Source organism: Chiloscyllium plagiosum, chromosome 39 (assembly GCF_004010195.1).
Source record: "Chiloscyllium plagiosum isolate BGI_BamShark_2017 chromosome 39, ASM401019v2, whole genome shotgun sequence".
NCBI lineage: Eukaryota > Metazoa > Chordata > Chondrichthyes > Orectolobiformes > Hemiscylliidae > Chiloscyllium > Chiloscyllium plagiosum.
The window spans coordinates 11,639,432-11,662,805 of record NC_057748.1 but is presented as its reverse complement, the minus strand read 5'-3'; the positions used below and the strand labels follow the sequence as shown (position 1 = coordinate 11,662,805).

Sequence of the window (23,374 nt, the reverse complement as noted above, 5' to 3'; positions counted from 1 at the left end):
GGTTAAATACCTGAGAAACAAGGCTCAAATCCTACCCCTGCGGTTGGTGGAGCTTAAATCCAGTTAATTGAATCTGGTGACCATGACAGTATTGTCAATTGATGTTTAAAAACCCATCATTGTCACTAATGCCCATTAGGGAAGGAAATCTGTCATCCTTACCTGGTTTGGTTTACACGTGACTCCAGATCCGATATGATGTGGTTAACTGTTAAACATAATTAATGATCAATAGGATCTTGCCTTACTGGAGGTACCTGGATACATGTAGAATGTTTTCAGAAATTTGCGATAGTTAGTGTTGAGGATACTTCTCTTTTTCTCTCTCTTTAATCCATGATTGTCTATTGAATCTGTGCTTACAGACAGGGCTGGTTCCCATGCTCATTCGTTAGGCCTTTGGAAGAAGAGATACGAAGACGAGAGCCTTCAACCAGGTAATTGTACTGGAGCGGGGGGAATGAGTACCAGTTTGAGTGAAACATTAACCATATAGATACAGCTACAAAACATCTCCTGCATGGCCATCGTGACATAACTTGGTGTATGTTACACATCTGGCCAAATGAAAACCAATTGTTGCCGCACTTTCTTGGCAGGGGACTGAAGAACTGAGCTCGTTCAACCCCTTTGGCCACTTATTGTTGTATTGTTACCAATGACAAAGGTCCCTGTGGATTATTGGTGAAAGGAGGGATTCATTTCCCAAGCTTCTGTGCTGTGCACACATCAGGATAAATTCAAGAATACCAAAGTTCAAACAATCATAATTTACAAGAAAAAAAGATTCGGTGGGGGGGAGTGATTGGTTAACAAGTAAACTCTGATGTCTTGCCATGGAGAATGTAATGGAGTGTGATAGGCTATCCAATCTCAGGGTGTTAAATTTGAACATATGCCTTTTGTTTGCAGAGAACATGTCTCTGCAAATTAATTTATGTCCTCTTCAGCAAGCGTAAATGAGCACAAAACCTCAAATGATTATCTACTATCTGTTGTTCCTGTAGTCATTAGCATATTAGGACTGTTCATCAAGTATTGCCACAATTGTAGGCTCATATCCAACACAGACATTTTGATTTGTGTTTGGCAAGTATGTACTGGTGGTGTGTTTACTGCCCTGGCCAAGAGCTTGCAGAAGCCTGTAGTTCCCTCCATGGCAACGCTTTGGCCTATCAGAGCTGACTTAGGAATCGTTGGCTCCCCTGTGGTATACATTGTTATAATATTTTGAAATTTGGTATTCCTGCATTTCTCTTGATGAAAGCAAGGTGGAAAACTTTGACAACAAGTATCTTCTTTTAGCAGTGCTCCGCCACCGTCTGTAGATCATATTAATTCCAGAAACCCAAATGAGGGGTACAGCTCCAGGTGGAGCACAGATGCCGAATTACAAATTGTGACACCAACTGACACTCAGACCTGCTAGTCTCTCCTCATATTTCTCACAAGGTGCACAGGTATCTAGGTAACTTGGATAATAGGAAAGGGGGAATGGTAAGGGGTTGAAATCCTACCTCCTTCATCATGAGTGAGAAATGTCAAGATAGACCATATGCTACACAGAGGTTCATCTCTTCAGGATTTACAAGGTTGTTGCCAGGGTTGCAGGGTTTGAGCTATAGAGAGAGGTTGAATATGCTGGGGCTATTTTCCCTGGAGTGTCAGAGGCTGAGGGGTGACTTTATAAAACTTTACAAAATCATGAGGGGCATGGATAGGTGAATAGTCAATGACTATCCCCGGGATACGGGAATCCAAAACTAGAGGACATAGGTTTAAGGTGAGAGGGAAAACATTCAAAAGGGACCTAAAGGGCAACTTTTTCATGCAGAGGGTGGTGTGTGTATGGAATGAGCTGCCAGAGGAAGTGGTGGAGGCTGGTACAGTTACAGCATTTAAAAGGCACCTTGATTGGTACATGAATAAGAAGGGTTTAGAGGGATATGGGCCAAATGCTGGCAAATGGGACTAGATTTAGATTAGATTACTTACACTGTGGAAACAGGCCCTTCGGTCCAACAAGTCCACACCGACCCACCTAAGTGTAACCCACCCAGACCCATTCCCCCTTCACCTAACACTATGGACAATTTAGCATGGCCAATTGGTTGGTTGAGGATATCTGGTTGGCATGGACAAGTTGGACCAAAGGGTCTGGTTCCATGCTGTACATCTCAATGAGTTTATGACATTCAAATGTGATATCAATGTGTATGAAATCTGAGCGTCCCTACTAGTGAAAGGGGCTGAATGGCCTACTTCTGATATACCCAACCTGAAAAAGGACTTTAGGCATCCAGCAATAATTGTTGAAAGAAACTCGTCCTCATTTCCTTCTCAAATTATTTTTGCCAGTTAGTACCCGCAGGTGGATGGGCGCATCTTGTGACACAATGGGTAGCACCCTGAGCCAGAGGTGCTGAGTTTGAGTCCCACTTCAGGTCTTGATGGTTGAGAGAGGTGTGATGATAATGTAGCCAAACAGGTTTTGTATGTGCCTGTGAACCCTTCCAGCAGAGACCAATGGTTTGGGGTAAGAACAGGAGGAACGCCATCTGCTGGAGATACCAGCAAACTACAATAACTTCTTACCGAGCCGAACCGCAGGACACACAGACACCGATGATAGCCAGTGTCCTCTCAAGACCTGAGACCTAAAGACGCGCGCACATACACACACGCATACACACACGTATACACACACACATACACACATACACACATACACATACACACACATGCACACACACACATGCACACGCACACACATGCACACACACACACAGAAGGATACTCACAGTTGGGAAATCGTTTGAGACTGCTAGCCATCTCTCCAGCGCAAGGCGTGCATTTATGTAGCGCCCCGCACAGCCTCATGACATCCCCAAAGCAATTTATGGCCAATTCAGGAAGTTTAACATATAGCCGCCAAGTTAGGGACTGAGGCATTGAGTCGTATTTATATATCCCTCTTAACCCTTTCTATTCATGTACCCATCCAGATGCCTTTTAAAAGTTGTAGAGTCATAGAGTTGTACAGCGCGGGAACAGATCCTTCAGTCCAAACAGTCCATGGGAGCCATAATCCCAAACAAACTTAGTCCCACCTGCCCACTCTTCACCCATATCCCTCACAACCTTTCCTATCCGTGTACTTATCCAAATGACTTTTAAATGCTGTAACTGTACCCACGTCCATCACTTTCTCTGGAAGTTCATTCCACACGTGAACCTTTCTCTGTGTAAAAAAAATTGCCCCTCATGCCTTTTTAAAATCTCTCTCCTCTCACTTTAAAATTGTGCCCCCAATCTTGAAATTCCCCCATCCCAGGGAAATGACAGCTACCATTAATTCGATCTAGACCCCTCATTATTTTATAAACTCCTATAAGGGCACGCACAGCAAAATCCCATTAATGCCGATGACCCACATCTCCTGTTCAGGTCACCACCGTGGAGAGATAAAGATCAGCCTGGACCCCAGGGAGAGATCCCCCTACTCTTCTCTACAAAATTGTCAGTGGATCTTTCGAATCTACCCAGCCTTATTCCCTTGAGATTCGTTCCCCAACTCCCTGCTGATGTTTTCTCCTTCACGCATTTACCCAATTTCTTCTGGTAGTTTTCTATTGAATTTCTGATTAGTTCCCTGTCAGGCAATGCATTCCAAACATCGCACCTACGTTCTGCTTCCTGTGGCTTTTGGGTTGTAAACACTGGACGGCATGGTGGCTCAGTGGTTAGCGCTGTTGCCATACAGCATCAGGGACCTGGGTTTGATTCCAGCCTTGGGCGGCTGTCTGTGTGGAGTTTGCACATTCTCCCCCGTGTCTGCGTGCGTTTCCTCCGGGTGCTCCGGTTTCCTCCCACAGTCCAAAGATGTGCAGGTTAGGTGGATTGGCCACGCCAAATTGCACTATAGTGTCCGGGGATGTGCAGTTAGATTGCTTAGCCATGGGAAATGCAGGGTTTTAGGATAGGGTTTCTGGGTGGGATGCTCTTTAGAGGGCCAGTGTGGACTTGATGGGCCAAATGGCCTCTTTCAGTACTGTGCTGATTCTATGATTCACTTCAATTTTTGCCATCTGGTTATGAAGCCTTCAGTCACAGTGTTGCAGAAAGAGACCATTCAACCCATTGTTCTGTACCAACCCTCTATTATGACTTGGTGCTGTATTTACCTCATACTCTTGTACATCATTTCTATTTAAATAATTATTTAATGCCCCCTCAATTGACCTATCCCCCATCACCCTTCCAGGCAGTGTGTCCCAGATCTGAGCCACGAAAATGTTTTCCTTCCCCTCACGTTGGAAACACATTTTAAAGCCATGTTCTTGATAATTTTACGACTGGGAATAGTTTCTCCCTCTTCTATGTCCTGAAGACTGTCACTAGATCTCTGATTTCCTACCCATTTCAGTCGATGGGCGACCAATTGATATTGCGCGTTCCACACTGATATCGCTTGCAGGGAGCGGTGTTAACGCTAGGATGACCTGAATGTTCTCTTGCAGACCATTTCCAATGCGGAGCAGCCGGAGTGCCGAAGATCTGCTGGACCCGAAGGACTTTGTGTTGCCGCCTACGGACTACAACAGCGGCCCAACAGCCTCTGTGCCCCCTGCCCCACCTCTGCCATCCAGCCCCTCCACAAGGAGCCAGAGTCCAGCTCCTCCGAACCTGAGCAGCCGGAGGAACAGTGCGACCAGCCTGGCAGTGTCGGAGAGTGCCCAGAGCAGGGTGAGTTCTTGCAGGATCACTTTACCCCCTTTAACTCGGGGGGGAGGACTTTCAGAAAATTCAGTGCGCTGCTAGCGGTGAAGGACAGAACTGGAGCCAATCTTTGCACATTTCTTTAAGCATTGGCTTTTTGCATAGAAAATGGGCCATTCGGCCCTTCGAGCCTGCACCACCATTCAGTATGATCATGGCTGATCATGCAGTCCCGGCATCCCACTCCCCCTTTCTCTCCATATGCCTTGATCCCTTTAGCCTCAAGGGCTGTGCCCAGCTTCCTCTTAAATATATCTAATAAACTGGTCCCAACAGATTCCTGTGGGAGAGAATTCCACAGGTTCACAGCTTCCAGAGTGAAGACATTCTTCCTCATCTCAGGCCTGAATCGCTTACCCCTTATTCTTAGACTGTGACCATTACTTCTGGACTTGACCAACATCAGGAACATTCTTCCCACATCTAGCCTGTCCAGTCCCATCAGGATTTTATATGTTTCAATGAGATTCCCCCCCTTAATTTTCTAAATTCCAGTGAGTGTAAGCCCAATCGATGCAGCTTTTCCTCATATGTTAGTCCTGCCATCACGGGAATCGGTCTGGGGAACCTTCAGTGGACTCCGTCAATACCAAAAATGTCCTCCCTCACTGGGAGACCAAAACTGCACACAGTACTCAAGGTGTGGACTCACAAAGGCCCCATATGAATGCAGCGAGCCGTCCCTAATCCTAGACTCCAATCCAACTGCTCTCGGGAGCTCACAGAATGAGTGAGGCTGTAGGGAGGTTACAGACTGAGTGAGGCTGTAGCGAGCTTACAGACTGAGTGAGGCTGTAGGGAGCTTGAACACTGAGTAAGGCTGTAGGGAGCTTACAGACTGAGCGAGGCTGTAGGGAGCTTGAACACTGAGTGAGGCTGTAGGGAGCTTGAACACTGAGTGAGGCTGTAGGGAGCTTACAGACTGAGCAAGGCTGTAGGGAGCTTACAGACTGAGCGAGGCTGTAGGGAGCTTGAACACTGAGTGAGGCTGTAGGGACCTCACAGACTGAGTGAGGCTGTAGGGAACTTACAGACTGAGTGAGGCTGTAGGGAGCTTACAGATAGTGAGGATGTAGGGAGATGGAATATTGAGTGAAGCTGTAGGGACCTCAGAGCCTGAATGAGGCTGTAGGGAGTTTACAGACTGAGTGAGGCTGTAGGGAGCTTACAGACTGAGCGAGGCTGTAGGGAGCTTGAACACTGAGTGAGGCTGTAGGGAGCTTACAGACTGAGTGAGGGTGTAGGGAGATGGAATATTGAGTGAAGCTGCAGGGATCTCAGAGCCTGAGTGAGGCTGTAGGGAGCTTGAACACTGAGTGAGGCTGTAGGGAGCTTATAGACTGAGTGAGGCTGTAGGGATCTCACAGACTGAGTGAGGCTGTAGGGAGCTTGAACACTGAGTGAGGCTATAGGGAGCTTGAACACTGAGTGAGGCTGTAGGGACCTCACAGACTGAGTGAGGCTGTAGGGAGCTCACAGCCTGAGTGAGGCTGTATGGAGCTTGAACACTGAGTGAGGCTGTAGGGAGCTTACAGACAGTGAGGGTGTAGGGAGATGGAATATTGAGTGAAGCTGTAGGGACCTCAGAGCCTGAGTGAGGCTGTAGGGAGCGTGAACACTGAGTGAGGCTGTAGGGAGCTTACAGACTGAGCGAGGCTGTAGGGAGCTTGAACACTGAGTGAGGCTGTAGGGACCTCAAGACTGAGTGAGGGTGTAGGGAGCTTATAGACTGAGTAAGGCTGTAGGGAGCTTACAGACTGAGTGAGGCTTTAGGGACCTCAAGACTGAGTGAGGCTGTAGGGACCTCACAGCCTGAGTGAGGCTGTAGGGAGCTCACAGCCTGAGTGAAGCTGTATGGAGCTTGAACACTGAGTGAGGCTGTAGGGACCTCAAGACTGAGTGAGGCTGTAGGGACCTCACAGACTGAATGAGGCTGTAGGGACCTCACAGACTGAATGAGGCTGTAGGGAGCTTAAACACTGAGTGACGCTGTAGGGAGGTTACAGACTGAGTGAGGCTCTAGGCACCTCACAGCCTGAGTGAGACTGTGGGGAGGTTGAACACTGAGTGAGGCTGTAGGGAACTTACAGACTGAGTGAGGCTGTAGGGAACTTACAGACTGAGTGAGGCTGTAGGGAGCTGGAACACTGAGTGAGGCCATAGGGACCTCACAGCCTGAGTGTGGCTATAGGGACCTCACAGACTGAGTGAGGCTGTAGGGAGCTTGAACACTGAGTGAGGCTGTAGGGAACTTACAGACTGAGTGAGGCTGTAGGGAACTCACAGACTGAGTGAGGCTGTAGGGAGTTTGCCTGTTTGTCTTTGTGAATCAGTCTGTCGCCTGTCCTTTGGGACCTGTGTTTGCTGGAAAAGCCTTCTGATCGGATGGTTGGTGATGCACATTCTTCTCCCTTGGCTTGCAGAGAAAGTTTGCCTCGCTTCTCCTGAACACAACCTCGCAGCCAGATTTCTGGTGGCTCCAGGGCAGCAGCTCATTCTGCTGAGAGGTGGGGAGGCTCTGTGAGGAAGCATGGCTGTTTGACCTCACTGCTTGCAGTGTTTAACCCTCTCCTAGTCTGCTCACTCCCACTGGTCATTGCACATCAAGGTGTAGACTCGATCTTCATTATCGGAGAGCCTTTATAATAACGCCTTTCAATATTACACCAATCCAGTAGTGTTGGAGTAGTCACAGGGACATATCAATGCTGTGTCACTCAGGAGCTATTAATACAAGTAATCAATAGCTCAGTCAATCAGAGAGGCCTGTGGCACATTGGAAGTGTTCCTCCCTCTGGACTAGGTGGCCTAGCTTCAAGACTTACCTCAAGATGTCATGGCCATAGAGGCATGTCACTGCATATTCAAGCATGTATTTTTGTCAATAAAAAAAAGCAATACTGATGAGATGGAGATTAGGGCATTCTGAAGATACATAGAATCCCTGCAGCATAGAAACAGGCCATTTGGCCTATCAAGTTCACACCGACCCTCCCAAGAGCATCACACCCAAACCCGTCCCAGTAACCCTGCATTTCCCATGGCCAATCCACCTAGCCTGCACATCTTTGGATTGTGGGAGAAAACAGGGCACCTGGAGGAATCCCACACAGACAGTCACCCGAGGCTGGAATCAAACCTGGGTCTCTTGCAGCAGCGCTAACAACTGAACCACCGTGCCACTCTTGAAGGCTATGGGCATTCCTCAGCTTTGGCGTGGAGCTGATGGCATAGCCACCAATGGTGGAGCATGGAGGGATTTCCAGGAGGCCTGAATTGGAGGTGAACAATGAAGGCAGTCAGGGGCTGAAATTCACCAAAACCCGACATGAGGCAGCTGAGTACTAATAGCATTTTCTCATTTCATCCATCCTCCTCTGCCAGCCATTCCCTGTGACAGTTTGACTGAGGTCAGACAGAATGCCAGATAGTGATTAATGTTTGGAATCAGTGTACTGCACACAAGTCTGCAGTTGTTATTAGCTGTCTGTGTTGAGCTTCTAAGTGCTCTTGGTATTATCCTGAGTCAAGTTCACATGTAGCTATGGAGAACATATTGATCAGAGACATTTGGTCCCAAGGTAGGCGCTGCACCTGCGGAGAATGTGTGGATGGAGTTGTCACACTTTGAACGACCCAGTGCTTATTTTGAAACTGCTTGGAAAGCCAAACCAAAAAGCTGTACAGCTTGCAGATACCAGCATGTGCTGAGAGAGAGTTAACATGGAGTATTTTATTTGAGGACTTTGAGCTTTCCTCCTGCTCTGTGCACGTGTTGCCTGATGTGAACTTCTCTCCCTCCTTGCCTGAGTGCAGTATAATGATAAGACAGATTTACAATTTAGCCTTAAAGATTATGGGCGGCACAGTGGCTCAGTGGTTAGCACTGCTGCACTAACAGCGCCAGGGACCCAGGTTCGATTCCAGCCTCGGGCAGACTATCTGTGTGGAATTTGCACATTCTCCCCATGTCTGTACAACTCCCTTCTGGGTGCTCTGGTTTCCTCCCACAGTCAAAAGGCCAATTGGCCATGCTAAATTGCTCATAGCGTTCAGGGATGTATGGTTTAACCATGTTAAATGAGGAGTTATGGCAATTTGAGGGGGATGGGTTTGATGTGCTCTTCAGAGAGTCAATGCAGACTTGATGTGCCAAATGACCTCTATCTGCACTGCAGGGATCCTATGATTTAAACATAAGCACATACTCAAGCTGAATGAGCAATTTGTATGGTTTTGTCTGACGGAAGCCATGACTGTAGTGTTGCATGTTGCTTCTCTATCTCCCTGCACTGAGCATTGTGTCTAGGCTGTGGTGGTTTTCGAGCAACAGGGCACATTGGCCAGGCCAAGCGATAGTTAACAGTCACATCCTTGACATGGGACAGAAGAGAGAGGCTACAGCAGGTGGCGCTATTGCACTGTGTAAGACCATGAGATATTGAACGGAGTTGCCCATCACCACAATTCAGCTACAAAAGCACATGGAGACTTAATATTCCTTACTCATGGCTGACAATGCTGGTGTTTTTTTGTCCCTCACATTTGCACTGAAAAGAGGGGCACATGCATGGCATGTAAATCTACGTCTTTCCCTACAGCGATGCATTGACGTTTTTCTGTGTGGTGTGGGCTGGTGTTCTCTCTGGTATTGGAGAGTTGTTGTTGTTTGCTGTGTGGTGCCTGTGCCTGTGCATACCATAGGGTGAGGAGGGTTCAACAGGTCTCCCCTCTCTTCCACCTCCCCGATTGGCCGCAGCAAGGATTTATGTCCTTTCTACTGCAAGCTTGTACCTTTCTCTAATTAAGATGCAGTTCAGTCATTTCCACTGTAGCGAAAAGGCACCCATTTTACGGGTGAAAGGAAGACAATTTCTTTATCTATTAACCCCAAGAAAAATAATCACGTCAAGCACGGTAGCATAGTGAAAGAAGGATAGTGTCCTAGCGCAAGAGGAAAATGAAAGGAGCACACAGTTTAAAGTCCTTAGGGGTACCCTTGAGTTTTAAGAATTCATTCCAAGACCATGTTGTTTATTTGATACTTTGAACTATGAGCATTTTCAGTCACAGAGTCATACAGCACAGAAACAGACCTTCGGGTCCAACCAGTCCATGCCTACTATGTTTCCAAACTAAACTGGTCCCAACTGCCTGGCCATATCCCTCCAAACATTTCCTATTCATTAACTTATCCAAATATCTTTTAAACATTGTAACTGTACCTGTATCCACCATTTCCTCTGGAACCACCCAGTATAAAAAAGTTGCCCCTCACGTTTTTTAAATCCTTCTCCTCTCACCTTGAAAATGTGCCTCTCATGATTTTATAAACCTCAACCTCCAACAAAGGTCCCAGTCCTTCCTGCCTATTTTTAGATCTCAGACCTCCATTTCTGGCACCATCCTAGTAAATCCTTTCTGAACTGTCTCCAGTTTAATAACATCCTTCCTATAACAGGGCGACCAGAACTGGACACAGTACTCCAGAAAGGGCCTCACCAATGTCCTGTACAACCTGTACATGACGTCCCAACTCCTATTCTCAAATGTCTGAGCAATGAAGGCAAGCATGCTAAACGCCTTCTTCACCACCCTGTCTACCTGTGATGCAAATTTCAAAGAATTATTTACCTGAACCCTTAGAGACCTACAACGCTACCCAAGGACCTTAGCATTAATTGTATAAGTCCTGCCCCGTTTTTTACCAATATACAATACCTCACATTTACCCAAATGAAACTCCCATCTGCCACTCCTCAGCCCAAAGCTTGGGGTCTGATGTTACTTTCCAGTTGATATTCTCACTGACCATTTTCCATCTTGAGAAGCTGAGAAAGTAGTTTTTCCTCCCGCGGGTTCCAGTCCTGCAGTCAAACATCCATCACCTCTGCTCTGCCAGAAACAATTGCTTGAAAAACAGGCCGGCTGGCGTGTTTCCGTGTCTGAGTTTGTTGTCTCCCTGCTTGGTAACTGTGGGTGATGGTTTTTCCATCTCCGATGCATGAATATCAATTTCTTCAATTCATCCATGGGCTCTGGGCTAGCATTTATTGCCCATCCCTAATTGCCCTGCAGGACGTGGGAGGCAGTGCTGTTATGAAGGGAGTTGCAGGACTTTGACTCAGCAACAGTGAAGCAGTGCTGATATGTTTCCAAGTGGCTTGGTGGGGAACTTTGGGGTGGCACAGTGGCTCAGTGGTTAGCACTGCTGCCTCACAGTGCCAGGGGCCCAGGTTCGATTCCAGCCTCGGGCAACTGTCTATGTGGAGTTTACACATTCTCCCCGTGTCTGCGTAGGTTTCCTCCGGGTCCTCCAGTTTCCTCCCACAATCCAAAAGATGTGCAGGTCAGGTGAATTGGCCATGCTAAATTGCCCATTGTGTAAGTCAGGGGTAAGTATAGGGTAGGTGAATGGGTCTGGGTGGGTTACTCTTCGGAGGGTCAGTATGGACTTGTTGGGTTGAAGGTCCTGTTTCCACACTGTAGGGAATCTAATCTAAACTTGCAGGTGGTGGTGTTCCCATGTATCTGCTGCCCTTGTCCTCCTAGATGGTAGTGTTCACAAGGTTGGGAGAAGCTGACAAAGCAGCCTTGGTGAATTATTGTATATAGTGTAAGTCAAAAACAGGAGCTGTTACCCTGTTCATGCTTGACTGCATTTAGAATCATAGAGATGTACAAGATGGAAACAGACCCTTCTGTCCAACTTGTCCATGCCGACCAGATATCCCAACATAATCTAATCCCATTTGCCAGCACTTGCCCCACACCCTTCTAAACCTTTCCTATTCATATACCCATCCAGATGCCTCTTAAATGTTGTAATTGTACCAGCCCCCAGCACTTCCTCTGACAGCTCATTCCATACTTGCACCACCCTCTGCGTGAAAAATTTGCCCCTTAGGTCCCTTTCCCCTCTCACCTCAAACCTATGCCCTTTTTACTAGTTTCAGTGCCTTTCAATTGATTTCAGTTCAAACCATTTTGTTAATTTCACCCTGGGAATATGAAGCCTGGCTGACGTGTGTGGTCAAGTGATAGCTATGGCCATTTTGAGTCAGTGATTTGCCTCTGTTTTTGAACATCTCATCCCCATCCACACACGTCCCAGGTAATTAATCAGACAATGGCATTCAGGAAGCACTAGTCCTTCATTTGTATCAATGTGACATAATTGAAATTAACCAGCTCCTGTCACCTGATATTAGATCACAATTTAAGTAAAAGAACTTTCACATAACAACGAGATTCATTCATTATGTTTAGTATCACAACAGTGCTGCCCAGTCGAGTGCTGGAAAAGTGGTTTTATCACATCCACAAGTGGTGTAGCTTCTTTTCGTGACCTCAAGATGTTCCAAACTACCTTATTCACAATGAATGGACTTGGGAAAGACACGGTTGGAATGTAGAACCATGGCTGGCCAGCGGTACACAGAAAGGCCCTACAACTAAATCCAGATCAATGACTCTTCTTACTCACACTAGTTGAAGGATAAATGTTGACCAGGATAAAGTCCTCTGCTCTTTGACATGCAACCATCACGGGTGACGCAGTGGTTAGCACTGCTGTCTCACAATGCCAGGGACCAATCCCCATCCTCCATCCACTGTCCTTTGGAGTTTGCATGTTCTCCCTGTGTCTGTAGGGGTTTCATCCAGGTGTTTCAATTTCCTCCCACAGTCCAAAGATGTGCAGGTCAGGTGGATTAGCCCTGAGAAATTGCCCATAGTGCACAGGGATATGCAGCTGAAGTGGATTGGCCCTGTGACATTGCCCATAGTGTCTGGGGATATGCAGGTTGGGTCCACATAAACAATCTGGAAGAGGGCACTGTAAGTATGATCAGCAAGTTTGCAGATGACATGAAGATTGGTGGAGTAGCAGAAAGCATAGGGGACTGTCAAATAATACAGAAAAATATAGATAGACTGGAGAGTTGGGCAGAGAAGTGGCAGATGGAGTTCAATCCAGGCAAATGTGAAGTGATGCATTTTGGGAAGTCTAATTCTAGAGCAAATTATACGGTAAATGGAAGAGCCTTGGGAAAAGTTGACGAGCAGAGAGATCTGGGAGTTCAGGTCCATTGTACCCTGAAGGTGGCTGCACAGGTGGATAGAGTGGTCAAGAAGGCTTATGATATGCTTGTCTTCATCGGATGGGGTATTGAATATAAAAGCTAGCAGGTCATGTTAAGATTGTACAAGACATTGTTTTGGCCACATTTAGAATACTGTGTACAGTTCTGGTCACCACATTACCAAAAGGATGTGGCTGCTTTGGAGAGGGTGCAGAGAAGGTTTATGAGGGTGTTGCCTGGTATGGAAGGTGCTAGCTATGAAGACAGGTTGAGTAAGTTAGGATTGTTTTCAGTAGAAAAAAGGAGATTAAGGGGGGACCTGATTGAGGTCTACAAAATCATGAAAGGTATAGACAGAGTAGATAGAGATAAGCTTTTTCCCAGTGTGAAGGATTCAATGACGAGAGATCATACTTTAAAGGTGAGAGGTGAAAAGTTTCAGAAAGATACTCGCGGCAAGTACTTTACACAGTGGGTGGTAGGTGCCTGGAATGCGTTACCAGCAGAGGTAGTAGAGGCAGGCACGGTAGATTCATTTAAGATGTGTCTGGACAGATGCATGAGTAGGTGGGGAGCAGAGGGATACAGATGCTTAGGAATTGGGCGAAAGGTTTAGACAGTGGATTTGGATCGGCTCAGGCTTGGAGGGCTGAAGGGCCTGTTCCTGGGCTGTAAATTTTCTTTGTTGTTCTTTCTCTTTGTTGATTGGCCCTGGGAAATTGCCCACCGTATCTGGGACATATGCAAGTTGGGTGGATTGACCCTGAGAAATTGCCCATAATGTCTGGGGCATATGCAAGTTGGGTGAATTGGCCCTGGAAAATTGCCCATAGTGTCCGGGGATATGCAGGTTGGATGGATTGGCCCTGGGAAATTGCCCATAGTGCCCGGGGATATGCAGGTTGGATGGATTGGCCCTGGGAAATTGCCCATAGTGTCTGGGGATATGCAGGTTGGATGGATTGGCCCTGGGAAATTGCCCATAGTGTCCGGAGATATGCAGGTTGGGTGGATTGGCCCTGGGAAATTGCCCATAGTGTACGGAGATATGCAGGTTGGGTGGATTGGCCCTGGGAAATTGCCCATAGTGTCCGGGATATGCAGGTTGGATGGATTGGCCCTGGGAAATTGCCCATAGTGTCCGGAGATATGCAGGCTGGATGGCTGAGCCATGGCGTGTACGCAACTGCAGGGATAGGGTGGATCTGGGTGGGATGCTCTTCAGAGCTGTGGACTTGATGGGCCGATTAGCCTGTTCCATACTGTAGGAATTCGATCAACCTATTATGTTGTTCTTATAAAAGACATCTTCCTTCAGAAAAACCTCTGAGGGTGTAGTCTCCCTCAGTACTGCACAAGTGTCAGTCAGTCTTTGTTTTTCCAAAGAATATGAGCGTCGCTGGCAGAGCCAGTGTTTGTTGCCCATCTGTAATTGCCCTGCAGGTGGTGCTGGTGTGCTACACTCTAGAACCATTACAGACCTTGCAGTGCAGGGGCCCGCAGGGTTTTGACACAGTCCTTAGGTCTCTGGACTGGAACTTAAAACAAAAACTATGCAACTCATGGGTGGGCTACACCATAACCCACAATGCACGTGGTTGACCGGACCTTGGTGATACTTGACAACGAATGGAGCTGTGTAAGTAGAACATAAGGCTTCAGAAAAGATTTATTAGAATGTTGCTAGGGTTGGAGGGTTTGGGCTGTAGGGAGAGTCTGGGACTGTTTTCCTTGGAGTATCGGAGGCTGAGGGATGACCTCCTTAAGGATATTGTGGGTCAATCCAGAGCAGCTGGACTGCAGTGGTTCATAAAGGTAGCTCACCTCCACCTTCGCAAGGGGCGACCAGGGATGCTCAATAAATGCAGGACAGCCAGAGACACTCACATCCCACAAATGAATAAAGAAAAAAAATTGCAGAGGTTTATAAAATCATGAGGGGCATAGATGAGGTGAACAGTCAATGTCTTCCCAGAAGAGGGGGAGTCCAAAACTAGAGGGGCATAGGTTTAAATGGAAAGATTTAAAAGGGACCTAAAGGGCTACATTTTCACACAGAAGGTGGTGTGTGTTGGAATGAGCTGCCAGAGGAAGTGGTGGAGTCTGGTACATCTACAACATTTCAAAGGAATCTGAAGGGGTATACAGGGCGGCACGGTGGTACAGTGGTTAGCACTGCTGCCTCACAGCGCCAGAGACCCGGGTTCAATTCCCTCGTCTGTGTGGAGTTTGCACATTCTCCCCGTGTCTGCGTGGGTTTCCTCCGGGTGCTCCGGTTTCCTCCCACAGTCCAAAGATGTGCAGGTTAGGTGAATTGGCCATGCTAAATTGCCTGTAGTGTTAGGTGAAGGGATAAACGTAGGGGAATGGGTCTGGGTGGGTTGGTGTGGACCTGTTGGGCCGAAGGGCCTGTTTCCACGCTGTAAGTAATCGAAGGGTTTAGAGGGATATGAGCCAAATGCTGGCAAATGGGACTAGATTAATTTAGAATATCTGATTGGCATGGACGAGTTGGACCGAAGGGTTTGTTTCCATGCTGTACATCCCTATGACTGTGTGTCTCAGTGTTTTATCCACCAATGGGGCCTTTTACGTTTAAGGGACTGAGATATGCTTTGTGATATGGAAGGCAATGTGTTGTTGGTGGTGTTTGCATAAATGTCCAGCCTTTGCCCTTCCATGTGGTTGTGATTGGTGGCTTTGGGAGGTACTCATGACGGAGCCTTAGTGAGTTGTTGCAGTATATCTTGTAAATCGTACACACTGCTGCCAGTGTTGTGTGTGTGTGTCGATGGTGGAGGGAGTACATGTTAAAGGTGGTGGATGTGGTGCCAGTCAAGTGGGCTGCTTCTTCCTGGATGGTATCAAGCTTCTCGAGTGTTGGCACTGCACCCATCCAGGGCAAGTGGGGAATATTCCATCACACTCCTGACTTGTGCCTTGTAGATGGTGGACAGGCTGTGGGGAGTCAAGAAGTTAATTACTGATCATAGAATTCCCAGCCTCTGACCTCTTCTTGCAACCATACTCTTTATATGGCTGGACTAGTTCAGTTTCTGGTCAACGGTAACTTCAGGGAGTTGAAACCGAATATTAATCGACAGCTCTATTGAGGGGTCACCGGACTCGAAACATTAACTCTGTTTCTCTCTCTACAGATGCTGCCAGTGCTGCTGAGTTTCTCCAGCACTCTCTGTCTTTGTTTCATATGGAACTAAGGGTTTGGCAAAGAGAATATTCAGTTGGTGTGCTTTTTAAGACTGGTTGAGGTAAAGGGAAGGGGGCAAAGGACTGGTATTCAGTAGCTAGGAAGAGGAGACTAATTGACTCAAGTCATGTTTTCAGAAGTTATTCTTGATGTGACACCAAAATGATGATATCAGAGGGGCTGGGTGTAAGAGAGCTATCAAGATTGGTGGGAGGGGTGTTTACTTGTGTGAGTAGTTATGAAAACTAAATATTTGCGAAAAGCCCAACAAAAATTTGGTGTATTGTGAAACTTACTTTTTAAGTTGGGGTCTCCAACAGAACCCAGAATTGTTACAGCACAGACAAAGGCCATTCAGCCCAATGTGTCCATGCTAGCTCTCCAAAGCACCTCATGTCCCATTCCCCTTCTCCTTAATGGAAAAGGTGAGGACTGCAGATGCTGGAGAGTCAGAGTCGAAAAGTGCGGCGCTGGGAAAGCACAGCAGGTCAGACAGCGTCTGAGAAACAGGAAAGTTGACATTTCGGACATAAGCCCTTCATCAGGAATGTGATGCCGAAACATCGACTCTCCTGCTCCTCGGATGCTGCCTGACCTGCTGTGCTTATCCAGAGCCATCCTTTTGTGACTGCCCCTTCTCCTTAAAGCCCTACCCATTGCTCCTTTTCAAAGAACAGTCTAATTCCCTTTGGGGTGCCTTGGGTTCATTTGCTTCCGCCGCACTCTGAGGCAGCGCATTCCATTCCTTAACCACTTGCTGTGGAAAACACTCTTAATATTTGTGTCTTTTACAAGCTTCTTTAAACCTGTGCCCCCCTCATTCATGATCCTTCCCTGAGTTCCTCCTATTCACCCTTTACGGTGCATTTTTTTTCATCACTCTACATAATCCTTAGCTGCATAAAATCTTGAAGTTCCATTTCTGCAGGATATCTTAGAAACACACAATGTGCAAGTTACTCATAAAAACCAGATGTTATACCAATCACCCACAATTTTAACAATACATACTGCTGTAACTTTGTCATAAAATGTCTCCCTGATCTAAAAGAAAGTATTATGGCTCATAAACTACCAATAAATTTCTGAAACGGTGCAGGTGTATCTCTCAAAGAATCCAAAACTGCGGATTTGCTGTGTTAAGACCCTTCACCCTAATGAACAGTAACTTTTCATTTCTTCTTGTCTTCTTAGAAATTAAGTAGCTCCGACAGCCAACCAGAGCTCTTCCCAAGGTAAGACGTCCTCTCGAGAGTACAGGTAACATTTGAGAAACACTTGACACAATCAATTGTCTTAATGTGTGAGAGCTGACCTTGAGTATGCCAGCCCTTTGGCTGCCAGGTTTACCTGGTAACAGTGTTGTTCGACCATTGAAGTCATGCCAATCTCATGTGTGTTAGTTGGTGCGATGTTGCTACAGTTTTCTGTGTATCTTCACCTTTCCATGCTGGTCTTTATCTGCTTCTCATATTCAGGCCCTTGCCTTTCTTCTCTGTCCGTCCCTTTCAGATAAAGATTGGCCTTTAGTGCTCATGCAATGTTCTGTGGTCGATCATTTGGAAATGCTCAATAAGTATGGCCAATAAGTATGGCTGTCTTCAGGAATTAAATCTCCTCAAAATAACATTATTGAACAGTTCCCTTTTTGTAATTGTAAAAATGTAAGAGAAGGCTGTTTGATGGCCAGTCAGGTTTTAGCAACTTAGTTAACGAGGGGTATAAAAAAAACGATAAAGTTGCCATACTGTTACCAGGGCTGCTCTCTCATAGAGAGAGGTGGGGTTTAACCTGAGGGTCACTACATCTCTGGTGAGGGGAGAGGTTGAGAAGGACATTCCTTTCTGGTAACCTCAGACAGTGTGAGAATTGTCCCCAAACTGTTGGTATTACTTTACATTACAAGCCAACTGAGCTAACTAACTCTATTTCTCTTGCTTACAGTGGTATATTTAAGGCTGAGAGAGCTAGGAGAGGAATCAAGGGTTATGGGAAAAGTTTAGATTCCCTACAGTGTGGAAACAGGCCCTTCGGCCCAACCAGTCCACATTGACTCTCCGAAGAGTAACCTACCTAGACCCATTTCCCTCTGACTACTGCACCTAACACTACGGGCAATTTAGCATGGCCAATTCACCTGACCTGCACATCTTTGGATTGTGGGAGGAAACCAGAGCACCAAGAGGAAACCCACGCAGACACGGGGAGAATGTGCAAACTCCACACAGACAGTCACCCGAGGCTGGAATCGAACCTGGGACCATGGTGCTGTGAGGCAGCAGTACTAACCACTGAGCCACTGTGCTACCAAGGAAAAGGATAGGGATGTGTTGGATCAGCCAATATCCTATTGAATGGTGGAGTAGGCTAAAGGGGCTGAACAGCCTACTCCTGGTCTTATGTTCTGAAGGACTCCCTTAGCGAGGAGTCTACTTACATTCCAAGTGGTCAGTGTTGCATCACAAAGAAGAGCATGTAGGATGAGCAATGGTAAGTGTAAGGACAGACCAATTAGCAGAGCGGGCTCATAGAGTCATACAGCATGGAAACAGACCCTTCTGTCCATCCAGTCCATGCTGACCATAATCCCAAACTAAGCTAGTCCCACCTGCCTGCCCCTGGCCCATATCTCCAAATGAGTTTGACTATTCCATGTTGAGCCACAAAGAAGATAGTGGTGCATTGGCCAAGTCCCTGGCTAAGTAATCCAGAGATCTTGGGCTAATGGTCTCAGAACATGGGTTCAAATCCCACAATGGTAGCTCATGGACTTTAATATTCAATTAAAACAACTCAGACTGAAAGCTAGTTTCAGTAACGGTGACTGTAAGACTATCGTCGCCTGTTACTAAAATTCATCTGATTCAGTCGTGTCCTTCAGAGAAGACAATCTCCTCACTAGATCTGGCCTACTTGTGACTCCAGACCCACAGCAATGTTAACTGCTCCCTCAAATTGCCAAGCAAGGCACTCAGTCCAAGAGGCAGTTAGGGCTGGGCAAACAATACTGTTCCTGCCAGTGACACCCACACCGACGCTGCAAATGTCAAAGAAAACTACTTTTTTGTGGAGGAACCTGGATCTAGACATGATTTAGAAAGATAAAGGGGTCTCTTATTTAAGCCAGTGATGAGGAGGAATTTCTTTTCTCAGGGGATTGTTAGTGTTTGGAGTGCTATTCCCCAGACAGCAGTGGAGTCTGGGACACATATTTTAATCAAGACTGAGTTAGAAAGATCTTTGACCTGCAGAGCTATCGGAGGGACAGGCAGGAAAATGGAGTGTAGGCCACATCAGATTAGCCAGGATGGCGGGGCAGGCTCAAAGGCCTACTGCTGCTCCCACATCTTATGTTCTGACGAAATTTGGAAGAGGGGGTGAGAATGGGAGTGGTTGCTAATTAATTGTGTCTTTATTCACAGGGGAACCAATCCATTTGCCACTGTCAAGCTGCGGCCTACTGTTACCAACGACCGTTCGAGACCCTTCGTGCGATAAAAGTGAACAGTATGGACATCTTGAAAAATCAAAACAAATTGCACTTTAAACTGCTGGGGGAGAGCATAATCAGTAACTGTTGATTTGTTTTCAAACCTTTTTAGGAACTTCAGATGCCAGAGGCAAACACAAATATCTTGATTTCCACCGAAAAGCCATTCAATAAGAAATGTTTTAATGTTTCAGGAATTTTAATGAGTAACACACTGGTCACAGTAAACAGACAGTGAATGAGTCCACTGTCTTCTTCAGTGAGTCTTGATTCATTGAAGTCAAAACGTGGGGTGATGGAAAAGCACAGCTGGTCAGGCAGCATCCGAGGAGCAGGAGAGTCGACGTTTCGGGCATGAGCTCTTCATCAGGAATGTGAAGCTCCCGACTGTGAAGGTTCCTCATTCCCGATGAAGGGCTCATGCTCAAAACGTTGACTCTCCTGCTCCTTGGATGCTGTCTGACCGGCTGTGCTTTTCCAGCGCCACACTTTTTGACTCTGATCTCCAGCCATCTGCAGTCCTCACTTTCTCCGTGTTGATTCATTGAACACAAGCGATGTGTTAATTATCAAGCACTGGGTTTTCAGTGGTGAGGGACTGGGTTTATTTCCAGCGCCACACCTTTTGACTCTGATCTCCAGCATCTGCAGTCCTCACTTTCTCCGAGTTGATTCATTGAACACAAGCGATGTGTTAATTATCAAGCACTGGGTTTTCAGTGGTGAGGGACTGGGTTTATGATGAGATTTAACTCAATTCAGTGGGCAGTGTGGAAGCATTGCTCTTTCTAACTGGAGTGAGGATAAAAGAAATTGTAAGAACGTAAGACATAGGGAATGGGAGCAGATGTAGGCCATTTGGCCCTTCAAGCCTGCTTCGGAACATATTTCTTAAATCAACCAATTTGGAAATGGCCAACACATCCTAAGGTGGGTCCTAAACCTGGGCTCTCTGCGGTACAAGTACACCATTTCTGATATCAAAGCACAGTTGGATGGGAGTCTAGATGGTTGTGATCAGCCCTCAGTATGCCTGGAGTTCCTTCTGCCAATATTGCAACCAGCCTCTCCTTATACACTCACCACGCAAAGCATTTGAAGTGAGGGGTGAAGCTGCTTTGGGAAGATTGTAGGGCTGTGGTCTCTGGTTGTGGTCTTGGTTCCACTTTCCTGTTAGCGTTCCCTCCCTCCACCCCCCTCCCCACCTCCCATGAGTCTATGACTCCCTTGACAATCAGAAAACAATTTCACTCAGCCATAAATAAATATTTAAGGGTCAGGCTTCTGTCACCTTCTGCACTCTTTGCATCTCTATCTTAGAAAGGGGGCATCTTACTCTTGAACTGTGTCCCCACTGTTTTAGGCTCCCCTGAAAGAGGAAACATCCTATGGGTGAAACAGTCTCAGTGGTTACTGAGCCAGGGACCTGGGTTTGATTCCATCCTTGGGCGACTGTCTGTTGTGATGTTGGAACGTTGTGTCCTCCTTTCCTCCCAAAGGCCAGTGCAGGCATGATGGGCAGAAAGGCCTCATTCTGGGCTGTGTGAAGAGTAAGGAGGGGATTGGAAAAAATGGGATGGGCCAGAGCAGAGTGGAAGCGTGTGTTCCACACAGTCCAGCTACAAAAGCAGGCTTGGATGATTTTCCTTCTCATTGATGAGACATTGATGGTGAATGACTTGCTAAGAATCAGTGCTTGCCTGAGAGTGGGAAGGCCGATCGGAAAGGAAGGACAGAGAAACTTGGGCCTGATTCTTTTGTATCCACAGAGGCCTACTGCCTCATCCAGGCTGAGAAAAAGGCCGTTTATATCCCGCTCTGTTTTGTGATTTTCGAGCTGAGAGGGGGCCGGAATGCTGTAGAAAATGCTGGAATGTCTCAGATCTTATAGCATGGTGAAGCAGGCTAGGAGGGCCAAATGGCTTACTCCCGCTGCCAAGCCTTACATTCTCATAACATTTTTCTATCCTCACTGTAATCAGGAGCGACATAGCAATCTGAAAAGGGGGATAGAAACATAGCTGACATTACTGGTCAGCATGGACCCTTCTCTGTCAGGTGCTTCACCTAGTGAGTTTATGATGAGGGGTGTGTTGGAATATTGGTCAAAGCTTCTGGGAGCTCGACATATAATGTGGGCGGATCACAACTCCCATCCAACTGCTGTTTGATATCAGAGGTGGTGTACCTGTACCTCAGTGAGTCTGTCTTCAAGGAAGACGATGCAACTTCAAGACCCACCTCGGGATATGATGACCGTGTGATGGTCTAAATCGGTTGAGTTAACAAACTGAATTTGAGCGTATCAACACCATTCCAGAAGAGTTGCATAGCAGTTGGGTTGAAGACACTAACTCTATATGACTTTTAAACCTAAATGCAAGATTGCAATTACATTGCAATTTTGTAATCCACAATTATAACAAGGACATGCTAGACCAGGCTTATTATTGTCCAAACTGCAAGTTATAGATTTAGACTTAGGTTTTGTTGTCACGTGGACTCAAGTATGGAGTACAAGAGTACAATGCAAAGTGTATCATGTCACCACATATGATGTCATCTTAGATACAAAGTACCTAGATACAAAATCTCAGGTACAGAAATAGGAAAGTAAAGAAATAAGTTATAAAGTTCAGCATTACAAGTCTTCTTAGCATAAAAATAGAAAAATAAAGAAATAAAGTTAAGGGATGGTTAGAAGAGATGGTAATCCCGTTGAATGCATGTGCAAAATGGACAATGGAGGTCATTTCTCATGGCATGCTATTTGTCTTCTGTATTTGGGAACACTCACTCCTTTTTGGCAGATTCCTAGGAAGCACCTGTAATTATTGGTACACTGGGTAAACTGTACTCTCCAAACATTGACACTTGTTTTTCTGGAAGCTCTGTGGAGATTGGCTAAGAAAACTCTTGCCAGTATTGACACGCTGACTGAAAGAGAAATAATCAAGTACAATAAAAGTTTAATAAATGTTCAGTATATATATATATATATATATATTTATGTAAGGCGGCACGGTGGCACAGCGGTTAGCACTGCTGCCTCACTGCGTCAGATACCCGGGTTCAATTCCCGCCTCAGGCAACTGTCTGTGTGGAGTTTACACATTCTCCCCGTGTCTGCGTGGGTTTCCACTGGGTGCTCCAATCCAAACATGTGCAGGTTAGGTGAATTGGCCATGCTAAATTGCCTGTATTGTTAGGTGAAGGGGTAAATGTAGGGGAATGGGTCTGGGTGGGTTGCTCTTCAGAGGGTCGGTGTGGACTTGTTGGGCCGAAGGGCCTGTTTCCACACTGTCAGTAATCTAACCTAAAAAAATTCAGTAGGTTAGCATTTTGGGCAAGTCACAGAGATTAGGAAAATGGATGAACTAACCCAGAGTATTAAGGTTGCTTGGGGTCAGATATGTTAGCAGTACAAGTGTGGCACAACCAGAGTAGAGATGGTTATAACAAATGGTCATGTCCCAGAGGTACGAAAGATTCCTGCAGGGCAGAGGAAGGATAGCACTCCAGTCTGAATGATGCCCAAAGTAAATGCTTCCTTTATCTTGAATGGAAGCCTAGATGTGCCACCTTAGACATTGTACTGGGGCAACAACCAGGTAAGATATTCCAGTCAGTAGTGGTTAGATGTCCTGTCAAAACAAGATTAAAGACACAGCAATTTGCCGCCTATTTACTTCCCGGTTTTAATTTACTATTCAAACATTGGAGCTGAGTGGAATTGGGTGGCTCAGTGGTTAGCACTGCTGCCTCACAGCACCGGGGACCCAGGTTTGATTCCAGCCTCGGGTGACTGCCTGT

General features: G+C 46.4%; 1 protein-coding gene across 2 annotated transcripts in view; it reads left to right on the top strand.

Annotated features, from left to right (window-relative positions):
* LOC122541977 (brain-specific angiogenesis inhibitor 1-associated protein 2-like protein 2) overlaps nucleotides 1–19,901 on the top strand; it is a 66,307-nt gene extending 46,406 nt beyond the window's left edge. For both annotated transcript variants that reach the window (XM_043679272.1, XM_043679273.1), the window contains exons 11-14: nucleotides 366–437; nucleotides 4,521–4,746; nucleotides 17,266–17,306; nucleotides 19,494–19,901. In XM_043679272.1, the coding sequence (XP_043535207.1) occupies nucleotides 366–437; nucleotides 4,521–4,746; nucleotides 17,266–17,306; nucleotides 19,494–19,569 (415 nt within the window). In that variant the 3' untranslated portion in view covers nucleotides 19,570–19,901. The remainder of the gene's footprint in view (nucleotides 1–365; nucleotides 438–4,520; nucleotides 4,747–17,265; nucleotides 17,307–19,493) is intronic.
* The last annotated feature ends 3,473 nt before the right edge of the window (nucleotides 19,902–23,374 follow it).